Source organism: Typopeltis vanoorti, chromosome 6, assembly GCF_054136105.1.
Source record: "Typopeltis vanoorti isolate ZY-2024b chromosome 6, IOZ_Tvanoo_1.0, whole genome shotgun sequence".
NCBI classification, from domain to species: Eukaryota; Metazoa; Arthropoda; class Arachnida; order Uropygi; family Thelyphonidae; genus Typopeltis; species Typopeltis vanoorti.
The window spans coordinates 123,174,207-123,201,222 of record NC_143554.1 but is presented as its reverse complement, the minus strand read 5'-3'; the positions used below and the strand labels follow the sequence as shown (position 1 = coordinate 123,201,222).

At 33.6% G+C, this 27,016-nt stretch overlaps 1 protein-coding gene across 2 annotated transcripts in view; it reads left to right on the top strand.

Moving 5' to 3' along the window:
• LOC150105890 (serine/arginine-rich splicing factor 7-like) overlaps positions 1-27,016 on the top strand; it is a 47,832-nt gene that overhangs the window by 8,894 nt on the left and 11,922 nt on the right. The window contains exons 2-4 of one of the 2 annotated variants that reach the window (XR_016548461.1): positions 5,873-6,086; positions 14,025-14,183; positions 14,596-14,904. Coding sequence is in view for 1 of the 2 variants with exons in the window: in XM_090394384.1 (XP_090250510.1) it covers positions 5,875-6,086; positions 14,025-14,183 (371 nt within the window). In the remaining variant the exon portion in view is untranslated. The remainder of the gene's footprint in view (positions 1-5,872; positions 6,087-14,024; positions 14,184-14,595; positions 14,905-27,016) is intronic. The other variant, XM_090394384.1, reaches the window with a different exon arrangement.

Here is a 27,016-nt window from a genome sequence, read left to right as displayed (position 1 = left end):
TAAAAAAATATAAAAAAAAATAACCAGTGGTGTACCTCAGGGTTCAGTCCTTGGACTATTATTGTTCAATCTATACATTAATGACATCACGCAGGGTCTATCATCAGATTTGCTATTGTTTGCTGATGATGCGAAAATATGTAGGGTAATCAGGGATGCTACTGATATTCAGCAATTACAAAATGATTTGAATAGACTGGAAATGTGGGCAAACGAAAATGGCTGTCAGTTTAATGTTAGTAAGTGAAGTTATGCACTGTGGCATGATTATTCCAGTGGCATATTATGTTAGTGGAGTTATGCTACAAGAAACTGAAGAGGCAAGGGATCTTGGTGTATTGGTGGATAAGAATTTAAAGTTCAAAGGTTACATAGCAAAAGTTGCAAATTCAACTCTGAAGATAATTTTTATGTTGAAGCGAACCTTGACATGCAAGGATAAGGAAGTAATTTTGCCTCTTTATAAGGCTTTGATAAGACCACACCTGGATTACCGTGCGCATATTTGGTCTCTCGGGTTCCAAGGGGATAAAGAAGCTGTGGAAAGGGTACAAAGAAGAGTTACAAAGATTATATCTGGATTATAGGATTTAGATTGAGTATGTGGATTGCAGACTGGTTAACAGGAGAAAGAGGGGTGATATGATTGAGGTCTATAAACTTTCCAGTTGGTATTATAGCATTTCAAATGATGAAATTTTTTATTATATAGAAGGTGGGGAGAGAACATGGGGGGGGCACCCATGGACGTTAAGGTTGTTTTCAGTCAAGAAAGGGGTAAGAGCTAGGTTTTTCTCGCAGAGAGCAGCAAGTGAGTGGAATAATTTGCCCTTAGGGACATGAATTCAAGGGAAGGTATGATAGCTGAGTTGGGTAATTTACATCCTCCCTCGATGAGTCCTTGACTCCCTGGAGGTCTCAGATAATAATAAACATTATTCAACCATTATCAATACCTGTACAGGGTCATATTTTGCCCTGAAATCATTTATTGACAAATCACATACAACTGACAGGCAGTCTATTCCACTCATTCACCACTCTCCATGCAAAAAATTCTAGTCCTTGCTCCCTTACAGACCACACTCTTTACTTAATTTCCATGGATTGATTACCTTTAGTTTTCCTCATATTCATGTACTGAAATATTTTGTCCACATTGGTCCTATAACCCCCCCCCTTAGCAACTTATATCCCCACTTTTCTGCCAAGCAACCAACTTCTCTAACCTACACATCTTAAATCTCTTTTTATATAGAACATAATACAGTCCTGTTAGTCACTCTCATTTGAATCCACTCACCTCATCCAGATTTCCAAGAAACCCAGACAACCAGATATGAGGCTCCTTATCGATGCTGAAAGTTGAATAATAACCAGGTATAGTTCGGCCACAGATGAGAGAACCCTCGACATTTCTGCGCATGGCAGAAGACAGCAAATCCATCCGATAATATGGTAATCAGTCCGTTTCGTGGGGTGCATGTTTATTATTACACGTCAGAAAATTAGATTTTCTTCTATGAACATTCTAGTTTTTAAAGTGTTAACTATTTTGCTTGTATATCATTTGGAAAATTTTACTTATAAAGCACATGATTTTGCATGTTGGTGACGAATTCATACATTCCTTATTCTTTTCTCTTTAACATGAATTGATTCTTGGCACTGCCAGCTATGGTTTTTTCAACTGTGGACAAACTATAATCCTACAATTCATTATGTTGAATTTTTTCTTGACAATTATTTATAAGACTATTACACTTTTTTTATATAATCTTTGTCAAGTAGCTTTATTTTATCCTCCTACATGTTTCGCCAATTTTAACTTACTAGTTTATTTTAGCTTACTAGTTTGTATTCCCTGAGGATGCCAATAGAAAGATTGGCGAAACATGTAGGAGGATAAAATAAAGCTACTTGACAAAGATTATATAAAAAAGGTGTAATAGTCTTATAATCCTACAAGTTGTTTTATCCATTTTTGTAATGTGCTCTCAGAATTTCAGTTCCCTATCCACCACCACCACCAAATCCCTAGCATCATCATGTTCCTGAGTAAATATCAATGTCTTTTTTACTCTATCAAATGCTTTTTTATAATCTGTAAACAAAAGGTGAATTAACAAAACACTGCCCTTTTCAAAATCCATTTTGATAGTCTAATAATATTTTTACACTATATTTTCAATTTTTCATTAAATATTCCACTATATTTTGTAGCTTATATTCAATGAACTAATACCTTTTATAATTAGCAGGTTTTCTTTTATCTTCCTTTTTTTATATATAGGTATTACTGTACTTGTATTCCATTCTACTGACATTTATCCATTTCTATATACAGGTAACCCTCGTATCACGTGGTATTTCTACAACGCAGTATACAAATTGTAGCAACCCTTGTTTAATGCGGTACTTATACAGTGCAGTTTTGATATAACGCGGTTTACAAATTGTAGTAACTCTTTATCTTTTCATATATTTTTCACCGCTCGACTTAAAAATCAAAATTTATCTTCGTTAAATTTGTGTCTGCCCGTATTGCGCAGGTAGTGATAAGTAAAGAGTTTATATTAGGGGAAATACCCTTTAGCACGCATGTATGTCAATTGTTTACCGTGTAAAGTGTTAATTATTGTTGAAAGTTGTCTTCGTTTTCTGCGAGGAAAGCACATTAAAAATCATAAGTGTGTTAATCTCAAGCTGAACACTTTATTTTCTGGTGAGTTACATACAATATGTAATGCTTTTTTTATGTAAAAAAATTATTTTTATAGTAATGGCTACTTAGAGGCTTTTGCGATATGATTGAAAATGAAATTAGTGAATTAATTGATGGGGAAATGAATTTAAATGAGGAGGAACTGGTAAAAATAATAGATTATATCCTACCAAATGGTGGGAAAAGTTCTGCCGAAGATTCTGATTGTGATGAATCCATTAAAAAATTCAGTTTAAAGAAATTAGTAGAAGGATTGGACTTGGCAAGAAAGTTAGGAAGCTATTTTACGGATAATGATCCCTCAGTAGAGCGCTCCGGAAAATTCATGAGACAATTGGATATTTGTTTAGCTTCATATTATGAACTTAATAAAAAATTGCAGCATAGTGGTAAGTAAGGTCTTATTACTAACTTCTTGATAACTAAACCAACTGAAGTATGTCCAAGAGATTTCAAGTGATGATGACGTCCGGTCACTCATAAATAAAGAACATTACGAAATCTTCATTTTGAAGACGGTGATGATGATTAAAATATGCACTTTATTATGTGCAGCGAAGTTCATGTAATTTGTAATTTTATAAGTTTAGTTTATGCTATATGTTTGTTTCATAGTTTATATGTTTTCTTAACTTGCAAGAATTAAATAAATTTATTTTTGTTGGGTATGTCATTGTTGTTTATATAATTAAAAAAAAAACGACTTCAGAACCAAACCCTACTTTTTCCATGTGATCTGAGTCTCGCATAACACGGCATTTCTATGGATCGTAACACCCGCGTTATATGAGGCTACCTGTATTTTATTTAAAGATTTTGATCTCTGAATTTTTTTTTTTTTTTTTCCCAGCAAATTTATACAGTTTAGAGTTTATTTCATTTCTTCTTATTTATCATTTATTTTACTTAGGTTGTCCTTTCATTGTTACCATATCATTTCAGTTATTTTGCTTAAATTACATCAAAGTTTTTGATGTAATTTAATTTTTTACTATTTACTTAATGCAATTTATATTTGCAGTTTCTTTTATATCTGCATTCATATGCTTTAGTATTTTATAAGCTTGGGTTTTATTTTGTATATATATATATATATATATATTTTTTTTTTTTCTTGGCTGGCTTTTTATTTTCGATTGTGATTTCTTTGTCCCATACATGCAATTTTGTTTTTGTCTCTCTACTTTCATGTACTGCTGATATAATAATTTCTTTCATATTGTTCCATTCTATCTCAATGCCTTTTTTAATTTTTTTTTTAATACTAAATAGTTATTAGTTATTTATTGATATATTCTTATACTTAAATCACTTAATTGTCTTACGTTGTATTTAGATTTTGTTTCTCTAGTTTATTTTTCTGTAACCAGATTTGGTGGAAACCTTAATTTTGCCTGCACTAAATGATCTATATCTATTTCTAGTACTCTCCTAACATGTAGGAAGAGATTCTGCTTTTTCATTTGCTATAAAGTCGTCTTATTGATTTTTGCTCTCTTGCACTCGGTGTATATTTTTATGTTTATAAAACATATTCATTATTAAATATATTATATATGATCATTGAGTCATTTTCTATTTTTATTTACTGTTGATTCTTCAAATTTTACTATATTAATTTTTTTCATTCCTTTCCTTTTTAAGATCAACTATAATCTGTTTTATTTAATTTTTTATATATTCTGTAACTGTAAATCATCTACAGTTAATCTTTAATTAATCATTAATCCTTCACTCTAACCAACCTTCATGTCTACTGCAATCACTATACCATTCTGTGTAATTGACTTTTCACGATATATCAACTTATCCATTACCAGTATCTGAATTTTTCCCTTCCATCCTGTATACAGAATATTAATTATTAACTATGTAGGTGATGTCGCTAATTCTTTCCTTTTTTTTTATAATGACCCATATTCTCTAATTCTGTGAGCTGTCTAAACTACAAACTACTTGCTGTGCCCTTGCCAGTTTCTCACAGCTTAAGATGATGGTGCTGTCTCATTTACAAGGAACATTCAAATCTGTTTGAAACAAGCATTTTAAAAAATGCATTTTTATATTAGTTAAAAGTTGGGGCCAAAAAAAAAAAAAGTCTTGCTTTTCAGAGAAAAAGAAGTTGCTAAATCTTGATTTGACTTATTTTGGGCAGAACGTTTTTATAGCTGGTTGCTGACCCATGCCGGTCCTCCTTTTTCGTCTGGTCTTAAGGTAAGGGCAATGTTGACAGCGAATAATCGTATGGATACAAATTTGAGGAACACAAAACTGACAGTTCCTAGATATTTTTCCAAAAATTCCTTATTCCCTTTAGAAAGGCAATTTCATTCCAAAGTAGTATGATTCTTTTCAGCTTTGCTAAATGTTTTATGATTTGGTGTAAAAGAATTCTTTTTGGATTGGTGGCAATCCATAAGTTCTTTAAAAAATTAAAAATAAACTAGGAATTAAAAACTAGTTAGCCAAAAAGTTATTCAGTACACAATTGTTGTCTTTCAACTTTGAAATTCAAAGACATGCAAGTGATTTTTTTTTTGTTTGTTTTGTTTTTTAATTACATCTTAAATATGGTTGTAGAAGTAACTTTCCAAAATATGGGAAACGTTAATACTTTGAGATCCCAGTTAACATTCGAGGCCATCATCACTTCCAGTAGTTAGTGCTAAGATGTCTTGGACCGAGAAAATATTCAAAGAATTAAATACTATTTTTAATAATTTTTCAGTGCTCTTCACTTCATTAAGCCTCCAATATGATATTTTTTACTTGATGACTAGCTTATACCTGCAGCTAGTTCATCGCTGAATGAACACCCAACAGGAATGAATGATTTGTAGTATGAGTTAAATATTTTGTAACTTTGATTATTAATATCTTTGAATTTTTGTAGTTTTTCTTCATTACCTGGCTTAATCCTTTTGGTTTATTATGTGTGTGTGTATATAAAGCACAGTCAACCGAATAATACTCATCTAGTTGCTTAATATTTTAGTTATTCTGAGTATCCTTTTCAGTTCGTCTGTGTCTTGTGATACAACCTTTTGCTAGGAATGCATTGAGTTACCGTTAAGTCAAAGATGATCTAAAATTTTAAAATAAGTTTAAAATATTAAGTTAAAAGTATAACTTTTTTTTTTTTTTCAGAAATGTCACGATATAGAAGTGGCTGCCCTTTGGATTGCAAGGTTTATGTTGGGGATCTTGGTAATAGTGGTACCAGACATGAATTAGAAGATTGTTTTGGTTATTATGGTCCTTTGAGAAATGTATGGGTAGCAAGGAATCCACCGGGTTTTGCATTTATTGAATTTGAAGATTCAAGAGATGCCAGAGATGCTGTACGTGCTTTAGATGGAAAGTAAGTTACTTTTTAAATTATGAAGATGACTAAGTTGTGATATCTCATTGCTAGAATCAGTCATGTTTTTTTTTGGGGGGGGGGGTTATATATTTGCTTTATTGATAAAAGCAGTAAGTTGATTATTTAACCCTTTCAACACCTTTAGAAATTTTAAAACTAAATTTACTCCTTCAAACCCAAAGTCTGGTTGTTAGGTATGTAGAAAATATTTGTTAACATTATAGCCCTCGGCTTTTTGTTGTTATTGCTTAAGGTGTTTTACAATTCGTAACATCTGCCTGAATTACCATTTGAAATTGAATAAAGAAGCGACTTCAGCCTTCTTGAATGCTCACAAAACAGATGATTTCCTCTTCACATCATCCTGTCCAGAAACTGGTAAGTTTCAAACTGTATCCAACAGGGCAGAACAAATTTTTCCCTCAAGACCAGCACTACACCTGGAGATAACAGGCTCTATCAACGTTCATTTGAATGAATAAAATGGATGAAAAAATAAAAGCATCACCGATCACTAAGTGCTTTTTTCTATCCTCCTGCAACAAGTGATGCCCAGGACCCTGTTTACTTATTGGCAGTCAGTTTCTCCCTGTTAATGTGTTATTTGATATTTCAGACAGAGAATGGACTACCAGGAAGAAAACAAAAGTTATATGTGGTATCGACAGATCATGAGCAGATTGGTACAATGTCCTGAATAAATATATATCAAATTGAAGAGAGCCAAGATATTGCTTGCTCTTTGAATTCTAAATATTGGTGTTTAAGCTTGTTTAAAACTGGTGGTTATAAATTCAACTTTTCCTAGAATTTAAAAATTAAAAATGTAGTACATGCAATTGAAAATAAAAAAGTAAAGCAAAAGAGACCGTAATTCAAATAGCACAACTTAAATTAGCAATAAATTCAGTATGAGAGAGGATATGAAAAGGTTGTTGGAAGAAGCAAGAGTGAGAAAGTGAAAATTGTAAGTGTATTATCTAGATAGGATAGAAATGAGTTAACAAGGGCTATGGTTGCAAATGATTCAATGTATAGGCTGTGTAGAAAGAATGGGTGCAAGTTTTTGTATATGTCGAGTGCCTGAGGAAAGAATGGATTTGTGTAAGAGGGGATGGCCTACACTTCAATGCATTTATCATATCTTGAAAAATTAATTGGTATGAGGCCTAACTCAGAGAAACTGAATTATGATGAGGATCTGCGTGTAAGGGTGACACTTATGTAACTAATGATGGGAATGGATGTTATTGAAATGATTGAGGAGAGAATAATTTTATATTCAAAATCAAGCATCTGTAAAGATGTCTGCATAAGAAGACAATACATAACATAGATCTTCAAGTTGTTCAACTGTGCCATGCATGCAGACTGGACATGACTATACAAAAAGAATGTAAGTAGCTTATGTCTACCTGAATGCTGGGAGTATCATAAACAAATGAGTAGTTTGTTGCCCTGTCAGTCGATTGGGACCTCATCTGGAGGTGATGGTGGAGATTTGAAATTCAGAGAACGTATTGCAAGAGTTGGCAGCTGAGAGGATTCCTTGGATGCTAAAGAGCACATTGACAAGTAAAGATAGGGAGGTTATTATCCCTCTTCCTAAGACTATGACTTTGCAAAGGCATTTGACATAATACATCAGCTGGTCAACCAGACCCTTTTAAATCTGTATCTTAAAAATAGCAGACCAATTTCAGTGATTCTCATTACAATAAAGTATTTGTATTGTGAAGTTGAAACAAAAGGTATTTATTGCAGCCAAATGGGGTACCAAGACATTTCACGATACAGTGATATCCTATCACGTACATTGTCATATAGGTGAAATAAAAACTTACCAAATAGTTGATCTGTGCCTGGATAAATATAAGGAGGCTGTTTCTGTCTGTTCAGGGTTATCTGTAATGTTAAGTTATATAAGTCAGCCATTATTTTTTTATTTAGTTATCATTTTTAGCCATTTCTTTTTCAGAAAGAAACTTATTTCTGCAAGAAGGCAGTTCTTGGAATTTTTGTTACTTATGTTGTGCTATTCTCATCCTTCTGCTTATGCTGTGTCAATGGAACAGAAACTGGTTCATTTGGATCACTGAAATCTTGCATGAATTGGGACAAAAAAAAAAAAAAAAAAAAAAAAATCCATGACTAGCTTTATATCAAGTTGCATCACCTGGTCTCTTGGTAGAATAAATGCTATGATAGTTGAAATTTTGGTAAATTAGAATTATTAAAATTAATATAAATAAATTGTTAGTTACAATAAACCATTGCAAACAGTTTGGTTTGACTGCCTGATGGTATTCAATGAGGGAGAATGTTGACCCATCAGAATAAATTTTAGTTATGGCTTAATGCAACTTGCTAAGGTTTACAAGTGTAGCATTATATAATGCTAAACATGAAAATATTCTAGCTTTATGCATCGTAACATAGCATTTCTTGGGTTTGCAATCAAAGCTATGATAGAGTTTAGGTAAAACAATCGGAACATTAGCCTTAAGTGTGGGAGAGTTGAAGCATTTAGAATTACAATTTTATGGTTGATTTATCTGAATAAAGAAATTAATTGAAAATAAGACTAGGACAAAAACTTGTATTTAGTTGAACGCAGCACATCAGCACAATATTTAATGATGTCATTGTCTCATCATCAAAGATATTTACTTCATAATGCAGAGGCAGCCCTTAAAAGTGAGTTGACTAGCCAAATAGATGCCTTCTAAAGGAAAAATATGTTTATAAAGGTAAACAACATAAAAGGAAATGCCTGAAGTCTTCATTTAAAAAAAAAAAATTCAGCCAGAGGACTATGGAATAGTTACCAATAAGCCAATGCAGACATTGTGTTTCAATCTTTCTCTGCTTACGTTCAGATTAACAGATCACAAAATGGATTGATAATATGCTCTGGCATGAGAAAAATAGAGAAAAAAAGAATCATACCAAAAGAGAAATGCAATTAATAAATTTCAGGGCTGGTTGAACAGCTAGACAAATTCTATGGGTTACCGATATCTCATCAATTTCTGATGCTTGTTTTATATCATACTACATAAAAAAAAAGTCACAAATGTAATATACATTAATGTGCCGTGTGGTTTCTGTTATTTTTTTTAAATGAAAATTCCATCCACAAAAGGGAAGAAACCTATATTTCATTAGTACTTATAGACAGGATAAGATATTCTGAGAAGATCTTTTTCCTGTCATCAGGACAGCAAATACATGCTTGCATATTGTTGAATGCCAATAGTGTCAAGTTATTCTATCCCCTTCATTTTTGATATGATACTCTAGCCTTTGATCATCTGTTATATTTCTTGCCCATTCTCAGATCTATAAGTATACCTATGTTTAAAATGCTATCTTGTGTATTGCCAATTTAGTGTATTAGCAAATTTTTCTTATTCCAGCTGCCTCCCTACCACATCTTTGTCATTTATTTACATATTTAATTTATCTCCAGTAAAAATTGTGCCAAAATAGTTTTCATTTTCCATTGTCAATGCAGTTTTTATCTATTTGTAATTTTTTGTTTATTTTTTATTGCTGATTTTTCATTGAAATTCTGTTTGTTTTCTTAGTCTTATTAATTTAGTTTCAATTATAAATATCATTTTAAAATATTTTTCATCTATATTCTTCCAAAAATCTTCAAGGTTATTTTATCTGCTTATATGCAGCATTTTTTAAGAGCAGACTCAACTTGCCTGGAACTTTCTTCTATCCCATCTTTTAGTAGGCTCAATAGCCTGTCACAACTAAGTAACTTGGCATTTAAGAAGTCCTTTTCGTGTTTATGAAAAGGTCATTGACTCTATCTGTATTTGCTGGAAATTGCATATATTCTACTAAGTTTGTGTTTTGTGAGATCAAAAACCCCATCTTTTCAGCAGGAAAAAACCCTGCATGAGGTGGGGAAATGGAAAATCACCTTCACCTGGTAATGGTTTTGCATCTTAGATGGGATTTAAAACCCAGGTTGGTCAAATCCAACCAGAGGCATCATTGATACAACTGAACTATGGAAGCTAGAAGCTTTGTTTTTGCATTTAACAGATAAGAATAAATTTTAATTATGCATGACTCATCTAGTATACCTGAAAGTAAACGTAAAATGCTAATGGGGGGGGGGTAAGTGAAGTTGCTTATCATACATTCCCTTTTCTCAACACTTAAGACTCAAAACTGACTGAAAAGAGGTTGCTCTTCAATTGCAAAACCACAATTTCAATTTGAAAAACTATTGAATCCTACATTCAAGGTTCATATTAATGCATCACCAACTCTCAGTTAATTTATATATACACACACACACACACTTTTTTTTTCTCTTTTTTTTTTTTTTTTTGTCATTCCAGTTGTGTAGCTTCTATTAGTTATGCTACTGGCCTAATTACAATAAAAGGGCAATACTCTGTTTAAGAACAATAATAGAGAGAGGATTAGACCTTAGTCAAAATACTTACATTTGCTTCCTTGATTTAGAGAAAGTGAGGCATCATTGATAATATCAGCATAGATTTGAGGGATAGGAAAATAATTTATCAAATTTACAAAAATCAAAATGGACGGATTAAAATCAACGATAAGGAGAAAATAATAAATATCAGGAGTGGAGCAAGACAAGGATGTATACTTTCACCACTTTTATTTAATTTATATATTGAAAAGGTCATTCAGGAAACTAAAGATAAATGGTGAGCAAGTCGTGTATACGATTTGCTGATGACATAGCCCTTGTAGCAGAAAACAGAAGAACGTTAAAAACAATGCTAGAATTACTAAATAATAACCTTGAAAAATATAAAATGAAAATCAACACAGATAAGACTAAAATCATTGTTACAGGCAAAATCCCTATCAATACAGAGCATATAGACATCAGCGGGGAACAAATAAAACAAGTGAAAAGCTTTAAATATTTAGGAAGCCTAATAACAGAAGATGGCAGAACAAGAGAAGACATAAGATCAAGAATAAACAATGCAAAAGCCTAATTCTCTAAGATGAAAAGCATTTTAACAGGAAACCTCAACCTACAATTGAAAAAAAAATTAGTAAAGACATTGATATGGAGCATTGCACTGTATGGATGTGAAAACTGGATTCTAGGCAGAGAAGATGTAAGAAGATTGCAGGCTTTTGAAATGTGGTGCAGGCATTGCATGAACAAAATAAAATGGACAGAAAAAACATCAAACCAACAAGTCCTGGGAGAGATAAATGAAACAAGAACTCTAATAAAATCGATCAAAATTAGAAGGGATAGGTGGTTTGGACATATACTTCGACATGGACTTGTGAAAAGAATAACTGAAGGCAAAATAGAGGGGAAAAGAAGAAGAGGCAGACCAAGGAAAAGCTTTCTTGACCAAGTCAAAGACAGCACGGGTTTGAGGAGTTACCAGGAGGTTAAGAAGAAAGCCAATGACAGAGTGGAATGGAGGAAATTGCTGCTGAGCTACCAGTCCCAAGACTGATGCAACTGATGATGATGACTGGCCTAATGGATGGAAGATTCACACTTGCAAATACTGGAATGTAAAGTCTGTTAAGGTCTTTTGAAAACTGCATTTCTAACCTTAGCCGGGGAATACTTAGGCCAGTGGTGGCAAACCTTTTTATGTGCGCGTGCCAAAAATTTACAAATCGGTTGCTGACGTGGCAGCCCGTGCCAAAAATTTATCAATCGAGTTGCTGAAGTGCCAGGCAGTTTTTAATAGGGAAAAAATTAATAGAAAATTAGAAAATTAATCTAACTTAATTTATTTATTTATAAATAATTATTTATAATTTTATAAATATTTTATTTTATTTATAATATTATTCAATGTAAAATTGATTATTGTATTATTAAATTGATTTTAATGATGTTCGTTTGAAAAGAAAAGAAAACGGCAATGAGAAAAATATTTATGCATTGTAACTCACCATAGAAGTCAGCTGAGCAGGGGAAGCAGCAGCAGGATGTCAACTTGTCGGTGAAACACTTACTGTATTTACTCGAATATTGTCCTCGAGTATAACTCAAACCCCTGATTTTCAGTACCGTCGACAGGGTGTAGCATAGAGGTAGCCTGACTCACGGCGCACCTTAATAAGGGCACTCGTTCTGTCGCAGAAGGCACCATCGCTATGCTAATAATTCCTGCTAGCTTAGCAAGTGCAAAAAGAAGTTTTTTCAGCTTAAACTGATTAAAAATTATTTGCGAAGAGCAGTGACCAAAGAAAGATTGGTTGGCCTCTATATCGATAGAGGCAGACATAGCCTATTTAAATTTAGAGTTTAAAAACAGTTTTATTGTGTGATATCCCTGTAGAGCAAACACATAATTAATGTAATTATGTAATTGTTTTGTGTTAATGTTTCTCTTGTAATAAAAACAAAATAGCATTCGGAGATTTTCTTATATTTTTGTCTTATAATCCATCAGGGGCGATATTTAATTGTTTGCCTCAGGGTGCGATCTAATCTGGCGACAGGCCTGCTGATTTTACTTTATGAAAAAAGACATTAAAAAGTTTTGCATATATCTCACACACAAAAAATGTTTGAACATTGGAACTTTTTTCACTTGGTTAGACTATAAATTATTTATTTAATTTAATCCTTTGTTCAAGTGTAAGCAAACAAAGTTTGTGCCTGAAGTATCTTCAGGACTAGGGCAACTCATGGCAAAGGTGGACTGACTTCGCTTCACTTGCCTTAATATCCCATAATGCAAAGCACATCTCCTTGTGGCCATGTATAATGCTATTCAGTACTACCAGACTGGTTTTGACCTTTATTGAGGTCTCTTCAGTGGGAGCCAGACCCAGAAGTGATACCAAGGTTGAAGTAATGCAGAAGTCATATTTTCACACCTTATTATTCAATTGCTCTGGATTAGGGAAAGATGTTGGAAGTGTGACACCTTTTGGCAACTGGTATAGGAAAATATTGTATACCTGAATAAGGTACAGTCTTTTGCAGTCTGTGTAATATATTTCTCAACAAATGGTGCAATTACAGACAGCTGGAATAAAAACGATGCTAACTAATGAATCGCATGTCCCCTCTCACAGAAACTATGCTGTATAGACTCATGCAAAACATGTTGCATCAGAAACACAGTATCTAACTAAAGACTGTTGTCCAATTTTTCAATTACATGAAATAAGTGTTTGTTTTATTGCATTTGAAATTCTCGATGTCATTATGACAGATCACAAACCTCAAATAAAATTCTACCACGAATTGAAACATGCCAATATAATGCATGTGTGAGTTTGTCTGCCAGCTCAAATAAGCAGCATTAAAATTCAACCAAGGGTTGAAACTTTGTGTGAGTTGAGCCCACTGGTAATGAGAAGTCCCGTCGGAACGACAAATGACACCCGTTCGTGAATGTGTTAAAACTAAGAAATATATAGTGAATGTTATGACAGTTTCAGATGTTATAGAATTCGGTTGAAGAGAATTAGTATTTCAACACAACAATAGTCTGTTGTCTTTGCGATCACGCGATCTTTTGTTAATACCGCATCAATCATATGCACGTCTTCATAGCTACTCTCTCGTGTAAAACAAAATTTAACTGTGCGTATTGTAACAATTAAAAAAAAAAAAGGCTTAATAATTTATAAGCGTATAAAAGGATGTCACCTGTAAATCGTTCATGTGCCACCTCTGGCACGCGTGCCATAAGTTCGCCATCTGTGGCTTAGGCTAAGGCTATATAACTTTAGTCCATTTCGTATCTGAATTTCTTGCACTTGGCAAAGTAGTTTAAATCGCAGAGTATATCATCTGAAATGTTTGCAGATTGTTTAATTTGCATTCCAGGTATGCATTTATGCAAATTTATTCTGAGTCAAATGTTATGAGGTACAAAAAGACATGTTTGTGAAATGTCATTTTCATCATTTTACTTTTTACTTTTTCAGGATGCTGTGTGGAAGACGTGTTCGTGTGGAGCTTTCGACTGGTAAATCAAGACATACTTATCGTCCACCACCTAGAAATCCTGAGGAAAGATGTTATGAATGTGGTGAGAGGGGACACTTTGCCAGAGATTGCAAATACAGTAGACGACGTCAATCCAGGTGAAGTTATATACATAAATGTTTCTCTTGAGAGTTGATTTTCTGTTATGAACTTGATACTCTTATGAGTAGTTGCATTAAAGTTGCAACTTTTGATATTGCACTATTATAATATTCAATATCCATATTGTTTTGCTTAGTTTTTATTAACACTGAACATCACATGTGTAAATGATTAAAAACTCAGTAAGTTTTTTTTTTTTTTTTTTTTTTTTTTTTTTTTTTTTTTTTTTTTTTTTTTTTTTGGAGAGAATTTTCCAATGTGATGTAAGTCTTTTTGCCATTAAAAGATGTTCATTTGCACCCAAGACAATCAAAAGGCTATAAAATCAGTTGACATATTATATTTTAAAAGAATTTTAGTTTTTATGTAACTTGAATGAAACTTATTTACCTGACTTATGTTTTGTAGGCTAAAGCAGCCTCTCTCACGTAAAACTCGGCTAGTTACTCAACGCTTCTTGGGTTGACTCAACATACATCTACTCATGTCATCAACTGTGGCGAGTCAACAGCCTCCTCCTCCTTCTAGTTAGTCCTCATCTCTCCTCAACAATCACATACTTCTAGTGTTGTGGTCATCTCAGCTCTACACTGCTCTTCTCAGCAGAGTGGTCTTCATTGGTTGCCATGGTTTCAACTATGGGGTCAACCCCAGCATTCACCTGTGGGTCATCAATTTCCAGAATCACTGCTCCTTGTGCCGATACACACACACAAGGTAGTGGGGTTTATTAAGTATAAATTCGTGGAAGTGGGTAACTGGTTATTGTATACTGTTTCCTTTTTGATTTACTATACTGTTTTAATATCTTACTATTTAGATTATCAGGGAAATAGATAATTAAATAATTAAAATTAAATTAATACTGACATAAATCAAGAAACATGGCTTTTTTGTGCAGTTAGGATATGATACACTCTTTGGTCAGTCATTTCACTATTTCCAGTTTGAGTGGAATTGGTGATTCCTCTTTTTGAATATGGGTCAGAACAATTTCTTTAAATAGTGCATTTTCTTTGAGCTGTCTTGATTGAAACAGCGGTTTTAATCATGCTCTTCAGGCATTTATAGGAAGTGCATAAAATATAATTGAATTTATAATTCACCAATACTAGTTTAACTGATTTATAAGCATTTCAACTGCTAAGAATAATTAAATTGCAGAACTTGGTCATTTACAAAATATAAAAAGGTATAAAAGTAATTTTTTTAATGTAAATTCAAATGAATTATTTAATATAATTCATTTGAATTATTTATATTAAATAATTCAACGTTTCCATGCTTCATGTGTGTCTGCATTAGAGAAGTTATTTTCTGTATAAATGATTACAAAAGCAGTGGAAAGAAATTCCTCCAATATCAACCATGCATTGTGCCATTTTTTTGTTTCCAAAATTTCAAGGCACAATTTGTGATATTTTTTAAAATATCCAGAGTATAAAGCTTAAATACTCTTATATATGCAGTTATTTGCATTCGGGGATTTATTTATTTATTTTTTAACTTATAAATATTGAATCCATATCATAAAAATCTTCTAAAAATGTAAATTTTATGCATGCATTAATTTTTGTTAAAATTTGTTTCTTAATTTTAATGAACGTAAGCAGGTGTTTATTTTTACAACTATGTTTGGGTTCCATAAGTTATTTCTCACTAAGAAGTATTACTTTTCCTAATTATAACCACCTTACCAGCCAGTTATTTTCAAAAATCAGCTTAAATGATTACTATTTTTTCATGTTTAAGTTCAACATGTTAAGATTTCCCTCTAAATGTAAAGAGCAATATGGAATATTTTATTTACCAAAATAAAAAAACCAAACAAACTTATTTTCTATGTAATTTTATCACCAAACCTTTTTGAATGGCTTTTCAGGTTGTCTTATTGCACTATATTCTTCTGTGTTAGGTGAATTAACAAAAAAAAAAAAAAAAAATGGAGGCTATCTTGAAGGCTAACATTTTCAAATGCCTGCTGACTGGTGAAAATTGCAGTGCAGGACTTGACACTATTGCTATTTTTTAAGCATGCTGGGGATATAAAAGAGGAGGAAACAATCTAAAAGTAGAACCTCATCATCATCAAATTCCTGACATGTACCCTCAAGGGGTATAGAGGATATGATAGTACTACATGAAAATTTACATCATTACTAACTTCCTATCCACAATTTTCCTCCAAATTAATCTGATACTTGTCAAGACTCCAATATTATCAGATCTTATATTTCTATTGTCTAAGGCACTTTGTACCGTATCAATCCACCTATATCTTGGTCTTCCTCTGGGTTGTTTTGCTGCCAACCTGGCAGACAACACTTGTTTTGCTAATCTTTCCTCGCCCATTCTGTTTACGTGACCATACCACCTGAGATTAGCTCTGCTAATGCATTCCTGGATGCCAACAATGTCAAGTTCTTTCCTACTATCCTTGTTTTTAATATGATATTGCCATTGATGCCATCTGTTCACGCCTATAATCTTTCTCAGAACTCTTATATCTGCGGTCTCTAGTCTGGTCAAGTGTTTTATTTATGACCCAGCTCTCAGATTCATAAGTTAAAACTGGTTTGAACACTGTCTTGTATACAGCTAATTTAGTGTTCAGAGTTTATTTCTCTCTTATTCCATATGAATTTATTCAATTGACTTCCTACCATACAAGCATTGTTGATTCTGTTGTCTATTTCCATATTTAATTTACCATCTTCACTAAAAATCGGGCCTAAGTAGCTGAAATGTTTTACTTGTTCCACAGGTTTTCCATTCACAACACAGTTGATATTTTCAACGACTCTACCTATTTTCATTGTCTGTCTTTTTATTGCTGACCTTCATACCATATCTATTACAGCAGTTATTCAATTTAGTAAGGGAATCTTGCAAACTTGTAGCAGATTTTTTAGAAGTATAACGTCATTCGCATAAAACAAAGAGCATACATTAACATCTCCAATTCTGATATCATGTTTAGTACCACTTTGCTTCATAATGTGATCCATATAGATAATGAATAACAGAGGGGATAATGTACATCCTTGTCTCACACCAGATTTAACATTAAACCATCTTCCTGTACTTCCTTCAATTCTAACTGCTGACTTGCAACTCAAATAAAGACTAAGTATTGCTTGATATAATGCCCCATTGACACCATATAACTGTAGTGTATTGAATAGATTCTCTCTTGGTACCTTGTCCTATGCCTTTTCCAGATCGACAAAACTTAAATACAGATCTTTGTTATATTCCCATGCGTTCTCAACTATTTGTAAAGTGAAGATCTGATCCTGACAGCCTCTATTTTGACTGAATCCAGCTTGTTCTACACCAAGCTTTTCTTTCACAATTCTTCTCATCTGTTGCTCACGTATACAGTCATACCCCGACTTACGCGAATCCGGAGTTACGCGGTTTCTTATATGTACGTATTCCCTTCACGCATCACCACTAGTTGTATCTTTCATGCGCCGGCCGCATTTGCCAGTGTCGCACATGCTGTGAACAAGCACTGGCTTGTTTCACATGTTTTCCATTCATACACGATTTTTTTAGTCTACAAACCTTCCGATTGTTTAATGTTATGTTCTTGATAAAAATTTTATCACATAAAAAATAATGCCATCCAAAAGAAGCAAGTCAGATTCTTCTACAGCTAGCAAGAAAAGAAAAACATTGACTTTGGAAACAAAACTCTACATTATTAATGATTTTGAAGGCTGAATGAAAATTTGTGAGGCATGGAAAGAAGTTTGATCTACAGGAATCCACAGTAAGAACAATCATAAAAGAAAGGTTTACAGATTTTGGAGGACAAAGATTCTAACGAGGAACGAATTGTAGCCACAAGGCAAGGAATAAAAAAATCATTAGATTGCTATGAAGAAATTTTGCATGACAAGAAAAAGACATGCTGTCAGACAAATCTATTATATTTTATGAAACCATCGACATTGAAATAACTTTTTTTTTTTTTTTCGAAAAACTGCAATTATGATTATATTTCTTTAAAAATATAGGTGTTTTTGTAAACCTTTGGTCTCAGTTGTATGTTTGTATATATAAATTACATGCAAAATTATACCCACAGTTACGCGAATTTGACTTACGTGTTTTTTGTTAGTCCCACCTACCGCGTAACTTCAGGGTTTTACTGTACTGGCATAAATCTTGCCAGGAACACTCAGTAGGGAAATACCTCTGTAATTCTCACATTCAGTTTTATTTCTCTTTTTATATATGGGCACTATTAGAGCTCTACTCCAATCATCGGGAATTCGTCCCTATGTCCAGGCTTTCTGAACTATGCAGTGCAGCCACTGTAAGACTTTTATACCACCATACTTCAGCATTTCTGGCCGAATATCATCTCCTGCTGCCTTTCTGCATTTCAAGCCTTTGATGGCTTTTTCTACTTCAAGTATGGATATGTATTGCTGACTGTGTGCCTGTTGAGTGTTTTTTACCACTGTGCTCTCACTGCTTGTTTCATTTAGCAAGTTTTCGAAGTAATTACTCCATACTTCAAGGATATCTTTTTTTCTCCTGTTTTCATGTGACCTTTATCATCTCTAACTCCTTTTACAGCCCTCTTTCCTCCATTTCTAAGCTTCTTCAACAACCCCCGGAATATCTTGACACCTTCTTCATATTTATTTTCTATGTTCTTCCCAAAGTCCTCCCATGACCTTTGTTTAGCTAGTTTTACACAATGTTTTGCTTTCTTACATTTGTCTCTGTATTCTCTAAGAGAAAAAGCTGACATATTAGCCAGGAACTTTTACTATGATTTCTTCTTTCCCTTCACTGCCTCTTTAACTTCCTGTGTCCACCATGAAGTCCTGATTTTTCTATCCTTGTAGACAACCACACCAGATGCCTCTCTGGCTGAATCAATCAAGGTTTTCTTCAAGGTTTGCTATTGAATCTCCAAGGTTTGGTTCCTGTTCTGAAACTCTTTCATTTTTTCTTCAATAATCTTTGTGTATGTTAGTCTACAGTTCATATTTGAGAGCTGATCAACTTTTATTTGCTTTAAAACTTTCTTACATGTCATTCTTTTCAATATGAAGTTCAGTTTTATCCTGCTCAAGACTAAATAGTGATCGCTTTCAAATCCTCTGTACACTCTGGTGTCCTGCACCAGTCAAAAAACATCACTATCAACAATAACATAGGCAATGAGACTTCTTATTCCTTGTCTCTTCTCTCCATGTGAATTTGTGCACATTTTTATGTTGGAACATGGTGATGGTCCAACAAAAACATGTTAGTAATGACCAGTCCATGTCCTGAGCAGAAATCCAACAGGTATTTGCCATTATTAGCTTTGCTCTTTTCTCCAAATTTTCCCAAAATATTTTTGTATGTCTGACAATCATTTCCTACTCTGCTATTCAAATCCCCAACAAGGACCAACTTTTCCTTTTTCATTGTGTCAATTGCTTTTTCTAAAGCATCATAAAATTTCTCCACTTTTACCTTAGTAGAACCTTCTGTGGGACCATAGGCACAAATAAGTCTCATTGTCCAGTTCCCCATTCTCATATTTGCCCACATCACTCTACTTGAGACTGCCATTGAAGAAGATTGACTTATTTTGTGTTGAATACTATGGCTACTCCTTCTTTCCCTTGATTGTCATTGCCTGAATATCACATTTTGTATTTATTGCTCAGAAAGATCTCGCCAGTTTTTGTCTTTTGTTTGTCGACCTGGTACTTATCTAATTCCTCAGCTAGCTCTTTCTTTGCCATTCAGGCTTCTTATGTTGATAGTAGTGATCTTTAACTCTATTGATGTTGAGTTGGGGTGTGTTTTCAGATTTGTTCCAGTAACTGACTTTTCGCTGTTCATTATGGTTCCCTAGCGAAAACAACGGGGGCCTTGTTTAACCTGGCGACGTCCCCTGCCGGCATGAAATTTTGTCATGTTGTACCATCATTTTTTATTTTGGTTTAACCAATATTAGTCGGCTAAATCTCAAATTGCCAGCCCATCCTCGCTCGTTCAGTATCCAAGTAGATACCCAACAGGGTGCACCACGAGAAGGTGAGGATTGGACATTAGGTCAGAAGCCTTGTCGGTTCTCCACATTCCTTTAAAGGCTATGTGGAGGTCTCCTCTCAGTTATACTGCTTTGACCCTTATTACTCTATACTTCAAGAATATCTTTTTCTCCTGTTTTCATGTCACCTTTATCATCTCTAACTGCTTTTATAGCAGTCTTTGCTCCATTTCTAAGCTTCAACAACCTCCAGAATATCTTACCACCTTCTTGATATTTATTTTCTATGTTCTTCCCAAAGTCCTCCGATGACTTTTGTTTAGCTAGTTTTACACAATGTTTCGCTTTCTTACATTTGTCTCTGTATTCTCTAAGAGCAAAAGCTGACTTATTAGCCATGAACTTTTGATATGATTTCTTCTTTTCTTTCACTGCCTCTTTAACTTCCTGTGTCCACCATGAAGTCCTGATTTTTCTATTCTTGCAGACAACCTCACCAGATGCCTCTCTGGCTGAATCAGTCAGGGTTTTCTTCAAGGTTTGGTTCCTGTTCTCAAATTTTTTATTTTGTTTTCAATAATCTTTATGTATTTTAGTCTACAGTTCACATCTGAGAGCTGCTCAATTTTTATTCACTTTAAAACTTTCTTAGATGTTATTCTTTTCAATATGAAATTCAATTTTATCCTGTTCAAGACTAAATAGTGATCACTTCCAATTTCAAATCCTCTGTACACTCTGGTGTCCTGCACAAGGGAGAAAACATCACTATCAACAATAACATAGTCAATGAGACTTCTTATTCCTTGCTTCTTCTCTCCATGTGAATTTGTGCACATTTTTATGTTGGAACATAGTGTTAGTGATAACCAGTCCATGTCCTGAGCAGAAATCCAACAGATATTTGCCATTATTATTAGCTTTGCTCTTTTCTCCAAATTTTCCCAAAATATTTTTGTATGTCTGACAATCATTTCCTACTCTGCTATTCAGATCCTCAACAAGGACCAACTTTTCCTTTTTCATTGTGTCAGTTGCTTTCTCTAAAGTATCAAAAAATTCCTCCACTTCTACCTTAGTAGAACCTTCTGTGGGACCATAGGCACAAATAAGTGTCATTATTCAATTCCCCATTCTGATATTTGCCCACATCACTCTACTTGAGACTGCCTGCTGTTCAAGAAGATTAGCCTCGTATTTTGTGTTGAATACTGTGGCTACTCCTTCTTTTCCTTGATTGTCATTGCCTGAATATAACATTTTATATTTATTGCTCAGAAAGATCTCACCAGTTTTTGTCTTTTTTGTTTCAGTCACCCCTATTATGTCGATCTGGTATTTATCTAATTCCTCAGCTAGCTCCATTTCTTTGTCATTCAGGCTTCTTATGTTGATATGACCGATCTTTAACTCTTGTGATGTTGAGTTGGGGTGTATTTTCAGATTTGTTCCACTAGCTGACTTTTTGTTGTTCGCCCTGGTTCCCTAAGTAGAACCTTTGTTTTTAAAAAAAAATTTATTTAAAACTAAAGTTATCTAAATGCTGCTAAAGTTATTAAATTCAAAAACTAATTTCAACTGATCCATTAGTTATATCAGATTAAGAATATTATTGAACTTTGATAAGAATTAACGTTAGTTAAATGATATACTTCACTGTAACAGATGGTACGCTGGTTAAGGTGAGTTGAGAAGCCAAGTATCAAATTTCTTTGCTAACTATATGTTGTATTTTGGTGGTTGGAAATGACATTATCAAAACAGATGCTTGGTCATTTGATTCTTCTTTATAACCACTTCTAATCTCATGCATTCCTATTCTGTAAGATTTATCCTTTCACTTTGAATATGGAGAGTTCTTGTAAAAACCACAGTATTCAGTTAACTGATTTCTTGATATATTTTATATGCTGTATTGGTGTCTAAAATTCATATAAAGATCAGTTAGTGTGTATTTGTTAATATAGCTTCTAAGGTGGTATATTACTCACGTGGTATGAGTGACACAATTTGTAAATCTTATTTCCTAGAAGTGGGATTAACAAGTAATAAAATTGACTGGGCTGAATATAATATTCTCATGAAGTTCTGCATGATAAAACATTTTAGCATCAAGTAGCCATTGACATTAATTGCTGTGTGCAAATTCAGATTAGAATTTACGAGGGATTCCTATTCATGAAATGTCATTAAAATAAAAAAAAAGTAATGAAAATTGTAATGAGTACTAGTTGTAAGCACAGTCTCCCTCCTTTTCAGTGCATCTCTCTTTGGAACAATTTTCTCACTTGTGCTTTGATCTGTTTGTCATTTTAAAGTGTGTGCTCTTGAGCTGTATCTTAATCTAGCAAATAACCATTAGTCTGGAGTCCAGACTGTGAGAAGGATGCTCCCCAACTTCAAATATGATCTGAAAGCTGTTGAATGTACCTGTGTGCTGCCTCACCATATGTTCTATGCAATGTCTTTCTCAGATTGAGCAAGATTGAGTTTTTCTCATGGTCATTACATGGCTTTGCAAATTTGACATTGCTCCTGGTGAATGGTACCTGTGCAGTTTTATAGCTCTTGGTGTGGTGGATCCATAATGATGGGCTCATTGTTCATCTCCTAATCACGATTTTGTGAAATAAATCATTGCCTTCCTGTTGGTCATGAACAATGAGCTTTCATTCTTGTCTATTATATTTATTTTGTTAATAAACCAATAGAGCAGCCATCATGCACACTATTTATTATAGTAAAATTCCATTATAGAATTTGCCTACTATAAAGATAAACTTGTGATAACTTGATGTTCAATTTTAATGCCAGTGAGCTCTGTAGTTGCCAATTTTTCCTCTGATTAACTGTGCATAGCTTTGTTATTTGTTAGGGTTTATGGCCGTCTCATGATGAGGTCATTTGTGAACTCTGCTATTGCTGTTTCTTATTCTTTGTGCCTAACAATATGCAATATTCAACATGCTATGGTTGTTGTGCTGTTTTATATATACCTTGACAAACTTCTAAAAGACTCATCATTGTGTATGCAGTAGCAAATAAAACTTTGATTGCACCACTGTATATACTAAACTGTAGTGGAGCAGCAAACATTTCAGGACCATTTAAATTCTAAATATTGTGCATGCGCATGTTACTTTCAAAATGCCTTTCATGCATCAATAAATAGAGTTGACTATTTATTGATAGTCATAATGATGACTGAGAAAGGTACAGCAGTTGTTTAATAAATATGCCGAGTGAAAATGAAAGGTATTTTGTCTGTCACATGCTTTCATAAAATACTGTAGCCTTACATACACAAAAAATGACCTTTTGTAATGAGTTGTTGTTGTTGTCTTGTCCTTTGAAGAGTCTTAGATGTTTCTGTGTGCTCCTTGTACTGCTTTGGCTATGTCTCTGATTTTGTTTGTATAGAGCTGTTGTTCAGGATTAGGATCTATTTCTTGCAAGGCTGCTGTAATTGCTGGACAGGTAAAGATGTGAGTGGGTGTCAGTTCAGTATTGGGGCAGTTGTTGCAGTTTCTATATGTTCTCGTATCATCTGTATTGATCTTCATTCCTCTATAATGTCCTGTTCGTAGTCTTGCTATTGTGGTGGAGGTCCTTCTGTCAGCATTGATCTTGGGAATTTGATGTTGTATCACTGATTTCAATGGAATTAGTTTAGCTTTTGCTAGTGCATTGGCATCAGCAAGAGTTATCATGAGTTTCTTGGTTGAGTTCTCTGGCCTCTTTTGCTAATGAGTTGGTAACTCCTTATATTGTGGAGGTATCCTGATGTATGTCCACAGTGGTTGGAACATTGCTAGGGTATGCTAGTCTGAGTACTGTTTGTACATAGTTGATTCTTTCTATAGTGAATGTCTAGGAACCAGAGAAATAGTTTTATACTGCAAGGTTCACTATTCCTTTCTTTTCCATTTTTATAAAAAGAAAAGGTGGAGAACAGCCAAAGAAATTGAGCAAAATAAGACTAAATTATAGGTGATTTTCAGGAACTAAACAAACATAAAACAATTTGAAAAAGTACAAGTTCAAACAATAATGGGAGAAATAAGGGAGGAACATTTGCTTAAATTACTGTTGCTATCAGAAATCTTCATAACGAACAATGTGCAGGCTGCCATTAAAAGCAATAAAAAGCCTGGAAACTTTAATGTTACAAAGAGGAGAGGATACAAGTGATGAATGCTAGTCTGTTTAATTTGGAGGGGGGGGGTGATTGGCACAAGTAAGGTTCCTACTTTGTCAGAGACCTAATGATGGGCTGCTACCATAAATTGATGCTGTTTTGAAGAAATGGCACAATATACTATTTGTCTGGGTACAAGCTGATTTTGTGTTTTGAAAGGTTCTCTGTAAGGTAAAAAAGCACTGATCTAGAATTTCTAAAAAAATTTTTTTTTAGCTAAATTTTTTATTTTCATAACATCTGCACATGTTTAGTTCATTATGTTCTGTCATTATTGTATAATTTCCTTTTGTTTACTGTCTGCATCATTTTAGGAAATTCATTTGTTGTCATAGAGGTTTTGTTAAAGCTCTCTGAAATAGCATTGGTTCTATGGGATAAGAGTTCTTTGTTTCTGTCAGCAATTATAAAAGTATGCTTTGTGAATGAAACAGCAGAGCGTATCATTTAGTGTTGAGCTAAAAAGCATTAGCCAGAGAAAAAAACCTTCATTCCTAGTTCACAAAATATTGCTATGAGAGACTTTCAGTGAGTTAGGGACTCATTGAGGGAGTCCACATATTGCTCACACTACATACCATACCTTCTTATATTCTTCATTCTATCTGCACTCAACCTCCAAAGGCAAGCCATTCCAGTCTCACACTTCTCTATGAGAGAAAAAACTAGCTCCTACACCCCCCCCTCCCCCTTGACTGCATTCATTCTCAACCTCCATGGATTGCTCTCTTCCTATCTCCACACTATGAAATGAAAAATTCCATCTACTGGCATCTGGTATGTTCCTTTTAGATGTAGGTCTCTCATGTCACCTCTCCTCTTTGTTAGCATTGTAGTATAAATTGAGTGGATTAAATGGTGAATGATTGAACTATCTCTGCAGTTTCTGAATCCTTCAGGTTCTAGTCTTAGGTTTCTCTGTGGATTCAGATAAATAAATTGCTTCTGTAATCTAAAGAAATACTTGAAAAAGCATGAATTGGTTTGAAAAATATGGTAAAATTTCTTCAGAACAAAACTTGGTTTCAAAAGCATAGTTTAAAAATATGCCCAAAATTTTTGAAAAATTAGGTTGTAATAAGAACCTCAAGATTCATTTCTTATTCTTATTTAGAATATTTTCTTGGAAATGTTAGGACAAATATGGATTGCTTGGTAATAACTTTTCAACTAGAAGTGAGTCAGCCAGTTTTGTATAGAGGTGGCTATTATTTTAAATCCACTTGAGTTTTTCCCTCCTGCAAGCAGATAGCCTAGCCCTGTAAACAAATGCTTATAGAAATAATCCAGTCTTATGGGATAGAACCTAAAAAATGATAAGTTGGCTGCATAAAATGCCATAATCAAAGCTGTAGTCTTTGTCCTTGGATGGAAGCGATGGAGGGTGTGGGATTGTTAATATTCTACTTTCAAACTGTTTTGGGGTATCAAATTTATTGCGGATTTAAAATAGGAAATGGCCACTGGCTAAGCCTGAACAGGAAAAGAATGTGTAGCCCCACAAAAAAAAAAAAAAAAGACTTACAAAGCATCAAACTTTTTTTTTACAATTCATTCAAACTTGAATAGTTCAGCCATCGCACAATCATATCTCGCAACAGTGATCTTTAGCTGTTTCAGTGTTGTTAGCTATGCAGTAACAGTTTTTTTTTTCCTCCTCCTCGTTTTGATCTCATTATCAGGAATTCTAATTTCTGATAATTTATGTAATGTGCATCAATACTGTCAAAATTCCTGGAAATTATAAAATTTAAGTATAAGGACTTTCTATAGACAAGCGTGGAACTTGCATATTTATTAATAGCATTAATAAATGCTTCTGATATTTTACACCATGTAACATGAAATATTCATTAATGTTGTTAATAAACTAATATTTCACTGTGTAATATAAAAAAAATCAGGTATAAAAAATTTCTCAACTCTGTATTCTCTGTTCATTTGTATTCTTTAAATTTAAAAAAAAAATGTACTTGCTACTCTGAAACTAGCATATTTACACCTTTTGTACTTGATAAACAGAATTAAAAACATTCTAAAAAATAAATAATCTTCACATAGCAGCCTGATTCTTTTCTAGTCATTACATTTAGTGAGCTTGATTATCACTTGCTTCTGTCTGCTGTCTTGGATATCTTTTCATTCTCTAGCAATAGAAAAAGATTACTTGCAGTTGAACACGAATTTCTTTGCTAGTTTAAGCATTTCAGTTATATATATATATATATCACTGTTGCTTGTTTTTCCAGTCTTCATCTTATCTGTTACATTTGGTATTTCATTTTTAGATAGTGGTTTTAACAAAAACTTAAATCTGTAGTGGGGGTTCTTCCATTTATTTATTTGTTTCCATGCAGATGCACATCAGTAGCTTCTTCAGCATCCAAAAATATGCTATCCAGAGGAAAGCAATTTGGTTCATAGATGATCCCTCTGATACACTGTTATTACTCCACTCAACTGGCAACCATCATTCCTCCAGTTTCTGTTGCACTTTGCTAATATGAGAGCAACAGAGCTGCCCAGCAGCTTTTTTTTTTTGTGCAGCTCCAAACAACTTAAACTTAGGTTGTTTGCAGCTGCGATTAGAGTAATTTGAAAATTATTCAAATTACTCT